An 18,310-nucleotide genomic window follows, 5' to 3' on the forward strand; every position below is an offset into this window, starting at 1 on the left:
AATCCACTACTACAGATATACATATGTATCTCGGCAGTCGGAAAAAAGTCAGGGTGCCTAAATAATTAAACAAGTCATCAAGAAATTAATTCTTCAGAAGTGGCCTACTCCGATGTCGATAGAATCAGAAACTCACGCTCAGTTAAATAAAAAAAACATGCAAGGGGTTCTGAAATCATACCCAAGGTCTGCCCAACCATGTAAAAAGGAAATCCAATTTGATCTCTCTTTGGAGTGGCAGCACCTTTCTCATTCCGGCTAGCATGCAGGTCACCCCAGGGCAGAAACCTACTTCTGATGTATATGCCGGAAAAGGCTGCATACGAACTCCACTTCAACATATGGAACAGATGAAGCCTCCTAAAGGTCTGCTTCTTAGCTCCACGGAGCTCAGCGGAGCAACAAAACTAATAATTCCGTTTGGAGCTCTTGGTCCCTCATATAGTCTATTCGTCGTATAGCGTAATGTCTTATCAATCAGCACTCAACCAAATCCCGCCCCGCGGGAGAAGACTACGTCACCACGTCTCCAACTTATCAATTACAACTTAGTCCCAGCATTCCTCATTGAGGGAAGTGGTTCCTTTACTTAATGGCACTTGTTGTTGTTGTTGTAGCGCTTACTCGAACCCGCCTAGATCAGCTAGTCTCTCAATCGTTGTCATTAAGCTTCACTAACGGGAGGCCCGCGAATTGTGCAGCTTCCACAGGGTTTGTCCATAAGGACAGAGGCGTTAGCTGAGCGGTGTTTTGCTGGCATGCGAGATGTCCCGAGTCGTGGGGTGTCTCTCCGCATGCCGGACACTCGTTTGGCACATATGTATCTAATCTGCTCAGGTACGAGTTTAACCTGCTGCAGTAGCCAGAGCGAAGTTGTGCTATTGTCGTTCTAGTCTGCTGAGGCAGACGAAGCTCTGTCTCGTCCACGTCCAGTGGTTTTGTTCCCAAAATGGCATTCACAAGTCGAGAGTCAGTGTAGGTCTATGGCCTTTGGATATGCTGTCAGGTCCAGAGGTTGGTTATGTCTGTTCGGGTGCCCACGTCGGTGACGCCCTAATAGGAACTGCTTGCAGATCATTGTGTTATGCTCCCTGACGGGGAGCATTTGAGCCTCACTGTGTAGGTAGTCTTGCAGCGACATCAGAAGGCATCCGGTAGCTGTCCGGAGTGTTGTGTTTGGCAGGTCTGAAGCTTCGTCCACTGCATCCTACTAGTCCCCGCGGACCACAAAGTCGCCAATTGAAGTGTATGTTGCCAGCAACATTTCTTCGTCTTTGCCCCAGGTGCTGCAGACTAGCGACTTGAGGACCTTGTTGCGGCTCTGAACTTTGTTGACAATTGCTACGAGTTATCTGGGTGTTTATGGCGTTAAGTGCTGTTGTTGTGCTGTGCACTTTACGGAACCCATGCTAATGCCTAGCTGAGGTCAGGTGGTTCGTGTAGTGCGGGAGAAGCAAGGCGTCAAGTGTATTCGCTACCGGGGAATGGAGGGTTATCGGACGATAAGATTCTCCCTTGTTGGCCGGTTTCCCCGGTTTGAGCAGTGGGACCGCCCTCCCCACTTTCCATATGTTTGGAATGAGGATAGCCATAGACCAGCCTGCATGCATATACCGTCGTATCCCATGGCTTTGGTGGTCTTCGCGCATCGCTCCGGGTCCCAGGAAGTGTGTTCGCCGAAAGAGATTTCGACTCTGTCTCACTCTTCGTCAGGTTGAACAATGACTTCACGGTTAACCAAAGCTTGCTCACAACAGAGGTGAAGTTGCAAGTCTTCAGGTACTCTTCCCACTTCTTCCGCTTATGTTCATTCACAGTTTGCCGAATCTCCGTATTGAGATCCCTGATGAGGGGATTTTCGGGATCGGCCTGTAGGTTGTCACGCTCATCGGCTAGGAAAATTCGGACGGGGGTACGAAATACATCCCGCTGGGATGAAGCGGACTGCAGCGACAATGACAACCCTGCGGAACTTATGCCAACCTATGTACGTGAGGCAGATTTTGCACTTGATTGATGTCACGTTACGGAATATTCTAGTCTGACACACCGAGCAGATTGTCGGAGGAACCAGTAGTTGTTGGCGGCAGCGTGTGGGTGGTGGTGCCGTTATGTCTATGGTGTGGTCTATGGTGTCTATGGTGCGCTCTATTGTGTTGTGTTATGGTGCAGTCACGTTTGTGTTGAGCTGATCAGGCGGACTCTGGCGTGCCGTGGAGGCAGCTCGGTATGAGTAGCAAGGAGCCACGTATGACGTGAACCATTGCCGGTGAGTCACGAGGCCGGAGCAAACTTGAAGGTGACTGACTACACCCGTTACAGGTATTACACCTCTGGCACACGTTCAGGTGTAGATTTCTGGCCCAGGGTTTGACTCGATGCCAGCGCTGAACAGAAGAGTGCGGAGCAGATGTACCTAAACGGGGGTTAGGTCGCCGAAACAACAACCCTTGGTCGGGTAAAACCCCTAGTCATTCCGGTACGTAGAACCGGCGGTTTTATCGACTACAAAGCCGGATTTCTACAGGGCATTAAATGGCCAAAATTTTAATGACAAAGGTGGATATAAAAAATTTTTCATAACATTACCTTTGTAGTTGTTGTAACGGCATACCAATTCCCCAGGAAGGTTTTTGGAGATTTATCCGACTATCGTGGGAACGTAAAATGAATATAAATAGTAATTAAGTTCGTTTCCGCCGGTATTTTTTATATTTATGGCACACATATTTCTTATAATTTTAATGCTGTGGCCTAAGCAACCAACATGTCACAATATAGTACACCGTATAGCAACGGAATGGTATAATTCTAGGTAATAGTAGCATCCGAACATGCACGTTTTGGAAGCAGCCACCTACTAGGTACGCCAGAAGTCATAAATACGAATTCAAGGCTGAGATCAAGGACTACGTACAACAACCACTTTAACCGACTATGTACAGATAATGTTGTTGTTGTTGCAACGGCTACTCAGCCCTGCCTACATCGGCTTGTCCCTCAATCTTTGGGTACAGCGGGATAGGGGCATTAGTTGAGTGCGGTTAAAGGGGGCATGCGAAGAGGTGTTAAGAGTAGTGAGGTGACTCTCTGCATGCCGGGCACATCTGCATTTATCCTACTCAGGTAGGAATTTAGCCTGCAGCAGTATCCAGAGCGAAGTTTGGCTACTGTGAGTCTCCCGAGGCAGATGAAGTGAACTCATATGCTCCTAGTATTGTATTCCTGCTCATCATTAAAGCTGGATATCTGGAAAGAAGGTTCTCCGTTCCGGCAGCTTTTACAGAAGTCGTTTTATGATAAAATCGACGATTTAAAATTTTGTACTTCGCAAAGAAACAATCAAAAAAATCTATAGCTTAGATTCAATTTAAAAATACAAATAAAATATAGTTTTAATAAATAATAAAAAGCACTCGTATCCTTCTTCATTCAAAGGATCAAAAATATAATAATTTTTTTTTGCAGCAATCGCAAAAGTTAAAGCATTCATGGAGTATTAAGGGTAGCGGACATGCCAACTTTTCAATCAAACTTTGTATTCAAATCTTTATAAGTTCTATTATTTAGCACAAGAAGAAAACGGGTTTAGGTATAATAAAACAACTTACTGAATTTGATCCAAATGAAGAAGGATAGAGAGCACAATTTTGTGATAGCATTTATTTTACACACTCAGGAGAGTGAAGAAGGCATACTCACCTAAATGGGGAATTTGAAGCGGCACGCTACAAGGTTCATAATAAAACACGCGTAAATTTAGTTCTGGTTTTAGGACTTTATTTATTTGTATCTTTTTGTTTACAACAAAATTACAACATATTATTTTAAATACATCAAACTAAACGCGCATACTACAAAACAGATATGCAAATATGAACGGAAAATATTTGAAGATTACATTAAGTCAATAGATCAAAAGAGGTTATTTGAATTATTTTAACAACTTCTATTACGATAATAGTTCGTTGTTGCACAACAGCGGTTACACTATAATTTTTAATATTTTGTTCTATAGCCATTGGTAAATAGGAGTTTGTGAGTATGTATGTAATAGTTTCTTATTAGGATTTTCTTTTTGTTTTTAATATTGCTTAGTTAAATTGAAATTACTAAGTATAGTAGGTGTGTGTGTGTAAGTTGATGTTGATATACTATAATTAATTCCAGTTTTCTCTATCCTTCTCCGATTGGTCTCAAACAGCTTGACACGCCTCTTATTTCCTACGAGTGCATGCATTGGGACTTGGTGATTTCCTCCGATAACGAGAAGTGCAAGGCGCACTCGATATATATATATATACATTTAGGCGCAAAGGCAAAAGGTAGAGGGTTAGTCTTTTTGTAACTACAGAATATGGATGTTTTGTTGGGACGCATCGCAAGGATGGGATTGACGATGATGTCCGAAATGCAACGGTTTTGTACGTTAAGACTTTTTGTACGTATATAAACTACTGTATTTTGCACGAAAAAACCTACTTCTTAGAAACGCGAAATTTAAATCTTAAATAATTGTACATTTTTTTACGAAAAAAATCAATTGAGGACTTAAACGAGAAGAAACAAAATTTGCGAAAAACTAATAGAAAGATGCGCGAAAAAATATACATAAAAAAAAAACCAAAAATAATGTAAAAATGTAATTGTCGAGTTAAAAAAAATAATAAAAATAAAATGATTACAACTAAAAATAATACCGAAAATGGAAAATATACACAAATTTAATTGTACAAATAAATTAGAGCTGTTCTTGTCGAACGCTAAACATTTGCAACGTAAACTTATCATTTTTACTAGCATTTTGCACAAACATTGTGTAGAATCGAAAATGGTTAAGCACTTTTTTCTTAATGAAAGTCAACGACTTTTTTCTTATGTATTTTATCGACTATTTATATTAATTGCTGCAGCAACTCTAAGCAAAACAGATAGAAATATTTCTCGATTTCAGTGCCTCTAAACACGTTCAAAATTATCTTCACGTTGAAATAACTTTCGACCCTCATCCAAAATATTATTTGAGACTATACGTAAATACATGACGTAATCATCGGTCCAAGTGCGAAAATCATTTAAGCGATTATAAGTTTGTTCTTTAAGAGCAACATATTTATCTTCATTGAAATATTCGGATACATCTGGGAGTGTGGGTAATGTGAAGGTCATTTCGGAGAAATGACGTGGCGGAAAGGGTTCTTTAGGATGTAGATAATAGTAAAGGCCTGTGAAAGCGCCATTGCATTTTAAAAATGTATACATATTTTTTTATTGGAGAAAGAAAAGGGTGCAAAAGAAACGAAGGAAGATATTAGTATCAAAAAAGTTTAAATTAAATAGGAAGATAGTTATAATATGTCAATGAATTGCGTGTCTTATATAAAAATAAATTCTTCATTTATGGAAACTAAACATACTTAATAACAAAAAATATTTAAAGGCGATTGAAGTAAAACCAATTGTTAAATAATGGAAAGCTTGGAAACATGTGGAAGTTACAAAAGCTCTATGAAAGTTTAACTAAAAAAAGTTGCACAGTTAAAGGCCCTACACTGAATCTCAGTAAAATTATAGAGTAAGTGCAGCTATCCTATATATCAGACTCCTGGCATCAAGCTTTATCCATTCATACCAAAATATCAATAGTTAGATTTAAAAGGCAGAGATAATAAAGATAAACCACTTTAAAATAAGTCAGGTTTTACTCTCTCCTGTAAAATTTGGTCAACCACACAAACAAGGTTATTTTGATTGGCGGCTTTGTACTTCCCCTGCAGAAAATCTGACTAGCTCAGGACTGGCGTAGAACTAGACCTTTTGCCGACAGTACTAGTTCTAGCTTAATACCCAAGCAATGCATTCAACTGTACAGTTTTACACGTATTATTTTCCTTTTTTCATTAAAAATTGTTCATTTCTAAATTTAACGAACTTTTTGTTCAAAATAATAATAGATTGGCGCTGCTCCTATCCGAGCTTCAAAATATCGTCAATAAAACTGCAATCATGTGCCACAATCATACGTTTATCGTGATTGCAAATTCTTGCTGGCTAAAATTTTTCCAGCAAGAATTTGCAACTTCTCTCCAAGAGAACTGTCACTTTGCGCTCTCAGTTTTTGAGTGATGGATAATTTTTTGGTCTGCACGAACGCGATTTGGACAAGAATCATGATAGTTCGTACAAATTCGTACAAATTTTTTGCTCGACGAACAGAACTATGATGCCTGCCAAAGCAAAAGACCCCTTTGGCCAAATTTGAAATTTTACAAATGAAACCCGTTTTAAATTTAGGAAGTATGTATTTACATAGTGGATTTTAAGACGTTGTTTAAATCTTGTTTTTTACTGTAAAACAGGGATCACACGATTTGAACATTTGTACCTTTGGCAGTCACAGAGTGGTGTTGTCTAAAAATTTTTATCGAGAATCAGTTCAGCTCAATAACAACTTTCGACACAACACCTCTTTGTAACTGTGAAAATGTACAAATCTGTACAAATGTGCAAATCTGTACAAATATACAAATCTGTACAAATGTACAAATCGTGTGATCACTGCTTAACGCTTTGAATTTTGGCATGTGGGTTTACATATCGATGGCTGAGTGGAAGATCGACCTATCTCGGCAGCCAGTTCGAAAACATTCTATCTGAAACAACTTTTCAAGAACGCTCTATTTCTGAATTCGTTTCAAAAACGCCCTATCTCAGCTGCCGATTCAAAAACGCCCTATATCAGAATATTTTCAATACATTTTGAAGTGAGATAGGGCGTTTTTGAACCGAATTTTGAGATAGTGTTTTTAAATTAAATTCTGAAATAGGGCGTTCTTGAAAAGTTTTTTGAGATAGAATGTTTTCGAACTGGCTGCCGAGATAGGTCGATCTTCCACTCAGCCATCGATATATGAGAGCCTGTTAACAAAATATTTAAAAACCCGAATTTCCGAAAAATTCTCAAAAAAAAACCTTCAGCATTGATGATGGCGATATAAATAAATACGCATATATAATGAATACCAAAAAGTTCTACAACCTATTGAAAATTTTTTGAATTCAATAAAAAAGGCCTCTAATCATAGTTTATACTTTGCAAAAACTACAAATAGAACAAATTAAGAATTAATATTGAGTAAATATCTCAGTAGCTATATACATATGTATATACGTAATATATTCAAATTTATGCGCTTTAAATAAAAGCAGCATTTCAACGAGCAAATAAGTACATTCACATCGTACTCTCTACGTTTGCCTGTGTTCATGAATTTTTCCACACGTGACGCGCGCACCTACAAGGTGAATATAGACAACGACATGGCGAACCACAAAAATCTAAATGTTTATATACACATGGATAGATGTTTACAACACACCAAGTATATCTACACCAATAAAAAAAAATAGCAAGAATTAAACACTTAGCCTAGCAGCATCAACAGTTCAATAACAATTTTCAAATTCACTGTCACTAGCGGCTTATTGACAAACGCTCACAACGCTTCAGGGTCAACTAGTCTGACAATTTATTACATTTTCGATAAGTATTCAATGTCAGGGGCTGAGACTACGCGTGTCATGCCTCGCTTTATCCATACACTAATTCATTCCCGCCTACATAAATGTTTTTTTGTTTTTTTTTTTTGTTTTCACGCAGTCCATTGACATATTACAACATTCATATAACGTTTTAATACTCACCACCCAACAACAACAATGGCAACAAGATTAACAAAAGCAACAGAAAACGTTTTTTCCCTCTGCCATCGGCGTTCGATGATTGTAGTAGCCAAGTATCCAAACACAATACAGATGAAATTATTAGATATATATAACGAAATAACCGAGATATGGATGATGATATGGCGTGTGTAATAGAGCCGAAAAAACCTATAGTGAGATAAGAAATTGTAAAAATTTCAAACATACTCGTACATAAAATATGCATATCTTACACCCTCTTCAAAAGAGGCACAACTCCAAAACAATTTTGGTCGATTTGTTTGCATAAATAGCTAAATTCTCTAACTAAGAAACTACTGTTATATCTGTTTTGTATTAATTGCGTTGAAACTGTGCGATCCACAAGCAGTTATTTATGTATATTTGAGGATCTGATTTTTGAGTTATGCCTCTTTGAAGAGGGTGTGCAATATGTTGTATATTTTTATTTAGTAGTTGTCTTCTTTTAATGGCAAAAGCATTCAACTTGCGCTCTAATGGCACTCACCTCGCTCCACCTGTCCATACTTAGTTCTATACAAAGCGGAATTGTCATAGCCTAAAGCACCGCTTCTTTCGCCGCTACCAGCACCAGTTAAAGATGTCCACGCGCTGGTGATTGTGGTTACGATAGTCGTAATCATCCGCACATACCATGATTCTTGCTGCTCCTGCAAATACCTCTGATATTGCCGTTTGCGGTAGCTATCCAGTTGATCAACTTCATCGCCCGATTCATATGTTAGTTTCTCAGCGGCTCTACGGTTTTGCGTATACCGCGACGATTCATATCGCCGGCGGATGAATTCCTCTTGCGCGGGATCACGTTCGATCATATAGTTGATACGTTCGTTATGATTTTTTAAACCGTTGCGCGACATGTTCGGCATGGCCACAATGCCGGGGGCTAATTCGCGGCGAAATGACGAGTGCTCGGAGTATGTGTAATCTGTTTTTGGTGTAGTGCTGCAATAAATATAGAAATTAAATTGTAAAAATTGCAATTTGAATTGTAAAATATGACATGCACAAATGATACTCACTTCCAATACTCGCCAGCCCGCTTATATTCTAAGTAGGCAATGTGATCGCTGAGATCGCCATTGCTGTTGCTCAATATCTGGCTGTATGATTTATTGATGCTACTATTATTGCTGCAAATCCCCGCTGCAGCTGCCGATCGCTGTGAGCGCTCAAATTCTGTATTCAATGCATTTTGTGTAATTTCTTTGTAGCGCTGCGCTGCAGATTCGGCTCCAGTCCCGCCTGTGAACTGTGAGGCGAAACTTTCTAGCAAGTATTTTTGTATCGCCTTTGGAGTTGATGTGGCAGCGACACTAATGTTGCCTGCAGTACGTTTCCCCTTGGTAATCACCGTCGTGCTGGTTGTGGTGGTGGTGGTCCTATTTGTTGAGGACGACGACATTTGCTTAGATTTCTGTGATGACTCTTCACTCATGGTGGTTGTGGTCTTTTTTGATTTACTCTCCGGACTGGTGTCCTCGCTGGAGTAATCAGATGTTTTTGTTTTTTGTGTTTGTTTTGTTGGTGAAATAGACGATGTCACTTCAACAGTTTCCTCCACAATTGTTCTGGCGGTGAGGGAAAAATTTACTTGCATTAATTATTTGTATTGAAAGATAAACTACTCTAATACGAATGAGTGTGAAGTATTTTAGATAAAAACTTAAATAACAAAAAGTAAGGTACTAATTTAATTTGATACCCGTACTGTTATTCTATTTTTTATTAATCCTTAAAATTTCAAAGTCCTTTAAAAAAAAAAATCTGACGTCAAAGGGAAAAACTAAAAACGCAGTTTTATTATTTTTGGCCCACGGTTCGCGAATATTTTTTTCTTGTGTGTAAAATTGGCTGTCGCACAGTGTTATGTATATGAGGTTGGTCCGCGTTAAATTGCCAAACTAGTCGTAGAATGCCCAACATAATTTATGGGCAATGGAAAAGTTCTAATTAATTGAAATGCGCATAAAAAATATGCTCAAAAGTAACTTCAAAACAAAAGCGAGCATGTACGTAAGTATAAACAATCGTTTTTACATTTTAGCTTAACCTTCAACCAGGTCAATAAAAAGAACACAACACAAAAACAAACACGGAACATTTTCGGTGTGCTTAGTTATTAGCGCTTAATTTTTATGGCCAAATAAATAATAAGGCTGAATACAAAAACAACAAAAAATACGGTTTGTCGTCATCGTTTAAAATGAAAACGAGAATAAATAGTCATTCACACAAAACCACTCCGTCAAAAAGTTTGCAAACACGCCGAATGTAGTGGCCAACGAGTTTCGGTGGAGAAATTGAAAGCAAAAAAAGTAAAAATGCGCGTCTGGGTATATACGTATCTATGTATAGAAATATACATTTGTATGCTTAGTTGTATATGAACCTCACCCTGCTGACGTGCCTGCCGCCCAGCTTTGAGTCAGGGTAGCGATGACGAGTTGAATTCGAAATCAACTGGCAACTGGTAATATATGAATCGCGTGTTTTTATGCACTTAACTTTGTTTTCTTTTGTTTCAAATTCTTTGTTACTTAATGCACAAACAACCAAGTGGGTTAAAAAGCGCGGGAAAACTGCGAGCACATTGAATTCAAGCTTACACGGCGTGTGATCAATAACAAACTGACGAAAAATGCGAATAGCGAATGTAGTTGACGCGAAGAAACGCCACAAAATTAGACGAGGGAAAACAATTCACATAAACGTTCAATCAGCACAACGCTCGGCCACAATCTGAACGCCACATTTCGAGACCCATTGTGATGGAGCGTTACAAAAAAGCAGCGCTGTTAGTAGCAGCTGCTTCAGCTAGCTGTTAGCTGCTAGCTTTTAAATGAGAGCTGCCATATGCTGATGATTGCGCTCACATTAGTGCTACACCCGCCCACCGCGCCATCACCCGCCCAACGATTGGGTGCCATAGCTGACTAAATAGCTGCGCGATGACGACATGCACGACCACAACAGCACGGATGACGACGACACTAAAACGCTTATATTTTGCCTTTCCGAGTCGTTTGTTTGTATTTGGGTTTTTATTTATTTTTAGCGTTTTAGGTTCATTATCTTGCCGTTGGTAAATTTGCTGTTGGACTTGTTTTATGTTTGGTTGTTGGAAAACAACAGACAAAAAATAACAAAATACATAAAACAAAACCAAAAAAGCAACTATTTAGCATAAAGTAAGCATCCATAAATGCTCGTATGTAAAAAACGGTATTTAACCACTTTAGATAATCAAATAGAAATAGACACCGTGATTGGCAGTTTTTTTTTTAAATTTTTCAAATCGAACTATTATACGATACTTACTGCACGTTGGGCGCTTTCTTCTTTTGATGATGATGATGTGTATGACCCTCTTCGCCGGCATGTTCGCAATTTTCGTGATCGCAGCTAGAACGTAGGAAGGGTGTTTTCGAGCGCGAACGTCGACGCGTCTCTATTTGATAATCGCTCATTATGCTGGTTGCGTATGCACTTTGAAAGCAGGTCAATCAACTGTAATCGATTAAAGTGAAAAAATGTTAATCAATATAAGCCGTGAAAGAAAGTGTAAGTGGGGATGTAATACAAGTGCTGAAAGAAGCATATAGAGTAATTAGAAAAATAGCAAAGATATTAAAATGGAAAATGGTTGAACAAAAGTTGCAATTCGTTAAGGTGTTATTATATTTTTGGTAGTTTTTTTACTGTCCACTAGAATTTGATGGGAGACCTCCGTATGTGAGGAATAAAAGAGTACACACTTTGGCCCGATTTCGGAGTAATAAGCGACATTTGTCGGTTTACTCCTTTATTACTAGCTTAGGAACCATAAGGAAAATCTCCTAAGAGAGAAATAAAAGCATCCTCCCTGAGGCAATAAGCGACATTTGTCGGATTTGTACTCCGTTATTTCTCGCTTAGAAGCAAAAAGCGATCTCTCCGAAGCGGGTAATCCAAGAGCATTCCTTTTGGAAGATTTATAAATGTTGTTAGATGGTAGATTGATAGGATCGCTTATGTTTGTTGCGATTGTGACTAGCCCAGACATTTCATCTGCAGTGGGAGAAGTCAGCCGATTGATGGATAGTCCAAAGCCACTGCATGTTTCCGCTGCCAAGGGTATTCTACGATACTTGAACGGGACGATCGAGAGAGCAATGGAATATTCCGGATCCCCCCCCAGGACCCCAGGACCCACGGTACTGATTTCAAATTGAATTGGTTACCGGTTTCGAACCTCACCCTCGAATTTTTAATCGAACAATCTCAGCAAAATAAAACAAAAATCTTGATTTCTGAGGCCAGATGTTGCGAAATATTCTGAAACTTGATACAGAAAACTACAAACAGAGCCATAAAACTGCACAATCTGGAAAATTTTCGATAACGAATACTAACTTCCAAAACGGTTTGGTTTCGTGATTTTTTCGAGCTCAAAAACTATCCAAGATATTTTATTGGCTGATAATGAATTTTTTTTAAGTCAGGCATGTGCTTTTAATATAGTGTGATGTTCAAAACGTTCTATGTCACTTATTACCTCTGCTGCTTAAATGATCTGTTATCTGTATCTGATCGCTTCTGGCAATCGTTCATCTTCATCAGCCAAGGGTAGACAGTTTTGTCATTCGTTTATTATGGTGTAACGATTCGCAGATGCATTCCAGTGCAAGTAAGAGACCATCTAAGTGTCAAGGGTACTAATAGACATAGACCGTTTTGCAGTATCACCGACGATATGTGCCTGTACACACACGCATATTTTGTAAGATATGCACCTCATAGACATTTATGGTAAGTAAACAAAAATCTCTCCAGTATAAACAATTTTGGAGGCCAACGCCGCTGCTGTAGCTGAACATCATAGCTAGAAAGCACGTAGACTAGCAGCAGACAACATTTAAATTTGGTCAAAAGTTTTCATAACCTGACAGAGATTTTGACTTCATATATATATGTGTATATATACACAGGAACACCATTACACACCTCTATCCATATGTATGTATGTATATTCACATGAGAATTACTTATCAGAGATTTTTTAAAGGGTGTGGGTTGTTTACAATTGATTCAGCGGTGGTATTGTAAAAATAAGCAATGAGTAAATTAAGTGAAGCAAGTACTTGGCATGTATGTACATACAAAACCGCGTATCGTCATTCTGCAAAACCGCGTAACTGACATTTGCTGCCAAAAGTTGGATTTGTTCACACAAGCGCTTGGCTCAATCCTTATCCATTCGCCCTGAATTTATGCCACCTCACATACGCGGTTTTGTACTTTAAACGACGATATGTATGTACATATATAGTACATACTTGACTCGAAACAGAAGTTTGCATAGATGTTTGCTTGTCTGCATGGATGTAGTACATGCCTCATGGCATGGCTTCTTCTGACCACATGGCACTAATGAATGAAAGTGAATATTACAACATTTATGTGTGTTCAACTCCCTCCCTTTGTTTGTTTTTGTGGTTTCTTTTATACTAAGTATGCTATGCGCAAACGCAGACATTAGTGGCGAGTAAAAATTAAGCAAGAAAGACGAATAAATAAGAACGAGAAAAAATGAGGATCTATGGTCGACTGATTAATGTTGTAACAATTTAATAAATGAAAAATGCATATACTTAGGTTTGAGAGCAAATGTTGTACGGTAATGATGAGATGATCACGAGTGGATTGGAAAACACGCAAGAGCAGCGTTTTCTTCAGCTATGCCGGAGGCTTCATACCTTTCATGAACATCTGAAAATTTTACTTTAATAGATTACTGCATTTGAAAAAATGTATATATTCACAGCAAACATATGTAGATAGAGGAGTTACATACATATATAAAAAATCGTATCTAAACAATCAGAGGTAGGGAAGAAATACCTTATATAGCACCAATCTAAATGATTTTCACTGCTGTGTGATTGGTATGTAAACCGGTAACACAATTTAATGGGTTTAGCTTCCTACATAAAGGGGATATATCGCAAAAACTTGTATTTGAACAATCAGTGGAATAGGAGATAATGCTTATACTTACAGCATAGATTTTGATGATTTTCTCAGTTTATTTTGTATTATTATTTATAAAATAGCTTACGAAATTTATCGGTTTTAGCTGTCCAAATAAAGGAGTTTTACAGTAAAACCCCATACCTCAACAATCAGTTGTATGGAGGCAATAAGTAGGTTGTGGTGACCCGATCTTTGTTCATTTTACTGTAAACTTTCTGTTGATAATGGGTGCAAGTATTGCAAAATTTCATGTTCCTAGCTACATAATTGGAGGAGTTGTAACGAAAGATCTCATATCTGAACAATCAGTTGTATGGGAGCTATATGTTATAGCGGTCCGATTCTGTCGGTTCCGACAAATGAATTAAACATTATAAAAATGCACCCACCTACCAAAATTCAACCGGATATCAGGAAAACTGAGAGACTAGAATGCATACAAACAGACGGTCAGACGGACAGACGGACATGGCTTAATCCACTCAGCTCGACGTTCTGATCATTTAAGTATAAATTTTAATGGGTCTATCTCTTCTTATTCTGGTACTTACAAACATCGGACCAAAGTTATAATATAAATATAAATGTTGAAGTATGACCTGTGAGAAAAAATATATATGAATTATGGCGATTTCCTCAAAATTGAATTAATAGAAAACGCAAATCACGAAAAATAATTCATACAAATTTTTGGCGGGTTTGATGTTTTTGATAGTATAGCACGACTAAGTCGGGTTTCCAGCTACTACCAACAAACACCCCCAAAATCTTGACTTACAGTTTCAAAAGCGATTTTACGCACCTTTGCGCACTTAACAGCACGAATAGCCTCACGAGGCTACTAAAGCTAGCTAGCTAAAAAGGAGTACTAAAAATATCCAAGCGCCAAGATAGATTATACCGTTAAATTTCTGAAAGTGTGAAGAACAAAAATCGTCCTGGAAGACCAGTGCAGAATATCTGCATTTGGTAACAACTTCCAAGCGGAATAGACACCTCACAGTGGCAGAAATTGCTGCAGACATCAATAGCACACAAAGTAAACCGATAGGTGTTTCAACTGTTAAAAGACGACTCTCTCAGGGTGGACTTCATGGATGTGTATCAGTCAAGAAACCTCTCCTTAGAATAGCTAATAAAAAGTAAAGATTGGAATGGGCTAAATCGAATGGAGTGATGAGTCTAATGGCCGATTTCCACCAAGAGCTTAACTGCAGTTAAGAGCTCAGTTAAGTGCAAGTAACGTTAACATGGGGTGATGGCATAGTCAAAATTGAAGGAAGTTTAAGAAAAGAGGGATATTTTAACTTTCTCAAGGATAACGGTTTGCCTTGTGGAACATGCCTTATTAATAAAGGGTTAATTTTTCAGCAACACAGTGACGCGAAATAATCAGCCAAAATATGCAAGGACACCTTAAATATTTTGTGAAGAGGAGGGTAATCTCAAAGTCATGTTGTGGCCGCCGCCGTCCCCTAATCTCAATCCTATCAAGCTCCTGGTGGAACAATTCGATCGAGTACGTACATTTTTTCCGAGGCCTACTATACATATTTCGAACATATTCTGCCTTATCCTGAGTTTCGCCTGAAAAAAGTTCACCGGTAAATTTGTCATCCGCCCATAGTAAAACCATGGAAACCAAGAGTGAAAAGTGAACCGGTTCGGAAAAAATGAAACTCATGATAAGGCTGATTATTTAATTTTGGTTATTTTTTACAAAATTTAAGTTTAATATTTAACAAAACCCATGTACATCCAAGCTTCAAACTTTGGGCTATATTTAAAAAAAAATCGACAAACACATCTTTCATAACACATCTTTCTAGCCAAAAATCTATTTTCATGAATTTTGTTTCAGCAATATGACATTAATTCAGCCATAGTCGCCATGCACTTGTGTTTATACACACAAACATACATACGTAAATATGTACATATCGTCACCTGAAATGCAGAGAGACGTAACAAACATCATCGTTGAAATGCAAAAAGTCATAACTAATGAAAAATTTAAAATTAACTTTTTGAGTTATATGATGAATGAACAATTTAGACTAATTTACAACTTACGCAAAGAGGCTGATTAGTCACGACTTTTTCCATTTCATTTACGATGTTGTTAAGTCTTTTTGCATTTCAGATGACGATATGTATGTATGTATGTACCTCATTACCCTACCTAATTTATTAATTAGGAAATGACTACTACAACATAACGGAACACTTATTAATTATAAACTATTTCCCCCTCTAGAAATTTACTAAATGGAATAATGCATCAACGCCATTTCCACAAGTGGCTACCAGCAGCTTTTTCTCTTCAGTTTTGCTTTAAATTTCATACTTTTTATTCCAATTCCTTCACAGAAATGTGTGTGAATGACAGACCTGCTAACGGCTGCGAAGTTTGTGGAAAGTATAAAGTCAAAACAGCAAATGCTATTGAATAATTGCAAATTAACAATGGCAGCCAGCAAGTAGAGAAAAAGCAAAACAGAAAAGCATACACATGTGGCACAATTTGCCGGGAGCGAAAAGCGATAAGGCAACCGGCAAAAATGCTAGCCACAAGGTCTTGAACGAAGTGCACTTCAGTTTGGAATAAATAAAGTTAAAATTAAGCGTGGTGTAGTGCAAAAAAAAACCTAGCGTGTAATGAATCACACGACATTCTACTGTATAAAGAATGAGACAAGGAAATCGTAATAACGACTTGTGTATGGGAAGCTTAAAACACATTGAAAAGAAAAAATACTTGGGGCAATAAATATTTTAAACAATGTACAGACCAATATCGATACGAGTCTGATTATCATTGGGGTAATTATTTTGTAAATTCACTTTAGAAACTTGAATAAATTAGTCTACTCGATATCCTGATAATTCTTGACAATCATCAAATATTATCAGGATTTGGGGTGCGCGTACGCGAAAAATTCCCAGAGAGGAAATTTTGAGAGCAAAGTGACAGTTCAGTGAAGGGGAAGTTACAAATTCTTATAGCGTTTTCTTTTCTCGAAATAATGTTGCATTTATTCTGCCCTGCGCCAGGGCTGTCAAGTTTCCGTGTTTTTTCTCAGCATCTTCGCATGCATATTGCGTGCTCTTTCTTTAAAATGTTGCACTCGGATAATGTTGCCATATAAGAAGGTGACATCTTTTTTTCGAGAAAAGAAAACGCCTTAGTAGCAGCAATTTGCCAGCAAGAAAAACAGCTGATCAAAGTCAACTTATTATAACTTCAAATGTTTGCGAAGAAAGCAAATATGTACTAATTTTCTAACGATGCACTATGGTCAATAACAGTGGCTTCCAACCTATTCCAACTGGCGAACAACATTAAAATTGTTTGGTTCACAAGTATGAAAAGGTATTGAAAATATCTAAGCTTTCAATTGATTTAATTTTTTTTTTTTTTTTGCTAATAAAATAAGAAGGACGAAATTCGAGGATGTGGTCATGTGTATAGATACTGATACTTAACATACACATTTGTCTAAAATAAATATTAAACATTTTTAATGATATCCAAAGAAAAAATTTTAAAAGGACATTTTTCATACCCTAACGTCCTTATGCACCAAAAAATGTTATCTTTAGTTCAATCTATGCAATTATCTCTTTTATTTGATGCCCATTGTTATTCTAAATGCACTGAATTTTTTAAATGCTTTTTTTTTAATAAATCATATCTTTGAAATTTCTAAGACCTTTTAAAATCCCGACATCAGAGGGAGTTTTACTACATGTTGCCCATAGTTTCACGAATATAATACGTTTTTTTTCGTTTTTGTGTGCTATAACTCCAAATGTTTGGGAAGAAATCAAATAAGTGCTAATTTTCCAACGTTTGCACTATGGTCTAAATCAGAGCTGCTCAACAAATTTAAGTTACTGAGCCAAACGACAACAACGTCAATATCAATAGCAACATCGTTCTGGGAATTGCAAAAAGTGTTTCAACCCCAAACAAATCAATGATGCAAGCATTCCTCACTTTTTCTCGTTGCTATATTTTAGATAATACAGTAAAACATAAGAAAGATATCATTGGTTTTTGTAAAAATCCATTATGTGCCAGATGTGTGATAACAAAATATTGCAATGGTTTTGGTGATAAAATCTCATTTGAGGTATTCGTCCCTGCCTAGTTATCAGTTTATCTGGTTGCGGTTTAATTTTTACTCAGTTTATAAAAACAAAATACATACACTAGAGAATAATAATTTTTAACCAGACCACCTGATAACCAGATTATTGGATTTTTCTTAACTTTACTGGGAAATTTTAGCTAGGTTCTTGGGATCTTATGTCACCATATTTTGTGTTGCCATTTTTTTCGATTTCTGAGCAAACGGCTTTTTTCGTTCGTTAGATTGTTACTGTCAGTAGTGAACCATTTATACCCTTTGGAGTGGAGAACTTAATAAAAAGTTTTGTTGCTGCAAAGGTTGCTCCTTTAACCTTTTAGTGGACAAATTAGGAAATTCAAACTTTCAGGCTTTTAAATACAGATTCGTATAATTTGCAAAAATTGCCTAGTATT

At 37.6% G+C, this 18,310-nt stretch overlaps 2 protein-coding genes across 6 annotated transcripts in view; both read right to left on the reverse strand.

Annotated features, from left to right (window-relative positions):
- Positions 1-18,310, reverse strand: part of LOC118742467 — a 56,021-nt gene that overhangs the window by 22,742 nt on the left and 14,969 nt on the right. Inside the window, exons 2-6 of one of the 5 annotated variants that reach the window (XM_036474561.1) lie at positions 13,380-13,497; positions 11,068-11,256; positions 8,769-9,317; positions 8,234-8,691; positions 7,705-7,893 (exon numbers count right to left, since the gene is read on the reverse strand). In XM_036474561.1, the coding sequence (XP_036330454.1) occupies positions 7,705-7,893; positions 8,234-8,691; positions 8,769-9,317; positions 11,068-11,216 (1,345 nt within the window). In that variant the 5' untranslated portion in view covers positions 11,217-11,256; positions 13,380-13,497. Of the gene's footprint in view, positions 1-4,630; positions 5,226-7,704; positions 7,894-8,233; positions 8,692-8,768; positions 9,318-10,112; positions 10,580-11,067; positions 11,257-13,379; positions 13,498-18,310 lie in introns of those variants that run through there. The other 4 variants (XM_036474564.1, XM_036474560.1, XM_036474562.1 and 1 more) reach the window with 4 other exon arrangements.
- Positions 11,283-11,918, reverse strand: LOC118743736 (the record flags this gene model as incomplete). Its single annotated transcript, XM_036476499.1, is given in 2 exon segments — positions 11,283-11,334; positions 11,646-11,918. Coding segments are annotated over 2 exon segments (325 nt in total), but the record flags the coding sequence as incomplete, so codon positions are not given.

This window comes from Rhagoletis pomonella, unplaced genomic scaffold (genome assembly GCF_013731165.1).
Source record: "Rhagoletis pomonella isolate Grant_MI unplaced genomic scaffold, Rhpom_1.0 Rhpom_scaffold_00007, whole genome shotgun sequence".
Taxonomy (NCBI): domain Eukaryota; kingdom Metazoa; phylum Arthropoda; class Insecta; order Diptera; family Tephritidae; genus Rhagoletis; species Rhagoletis pomonella.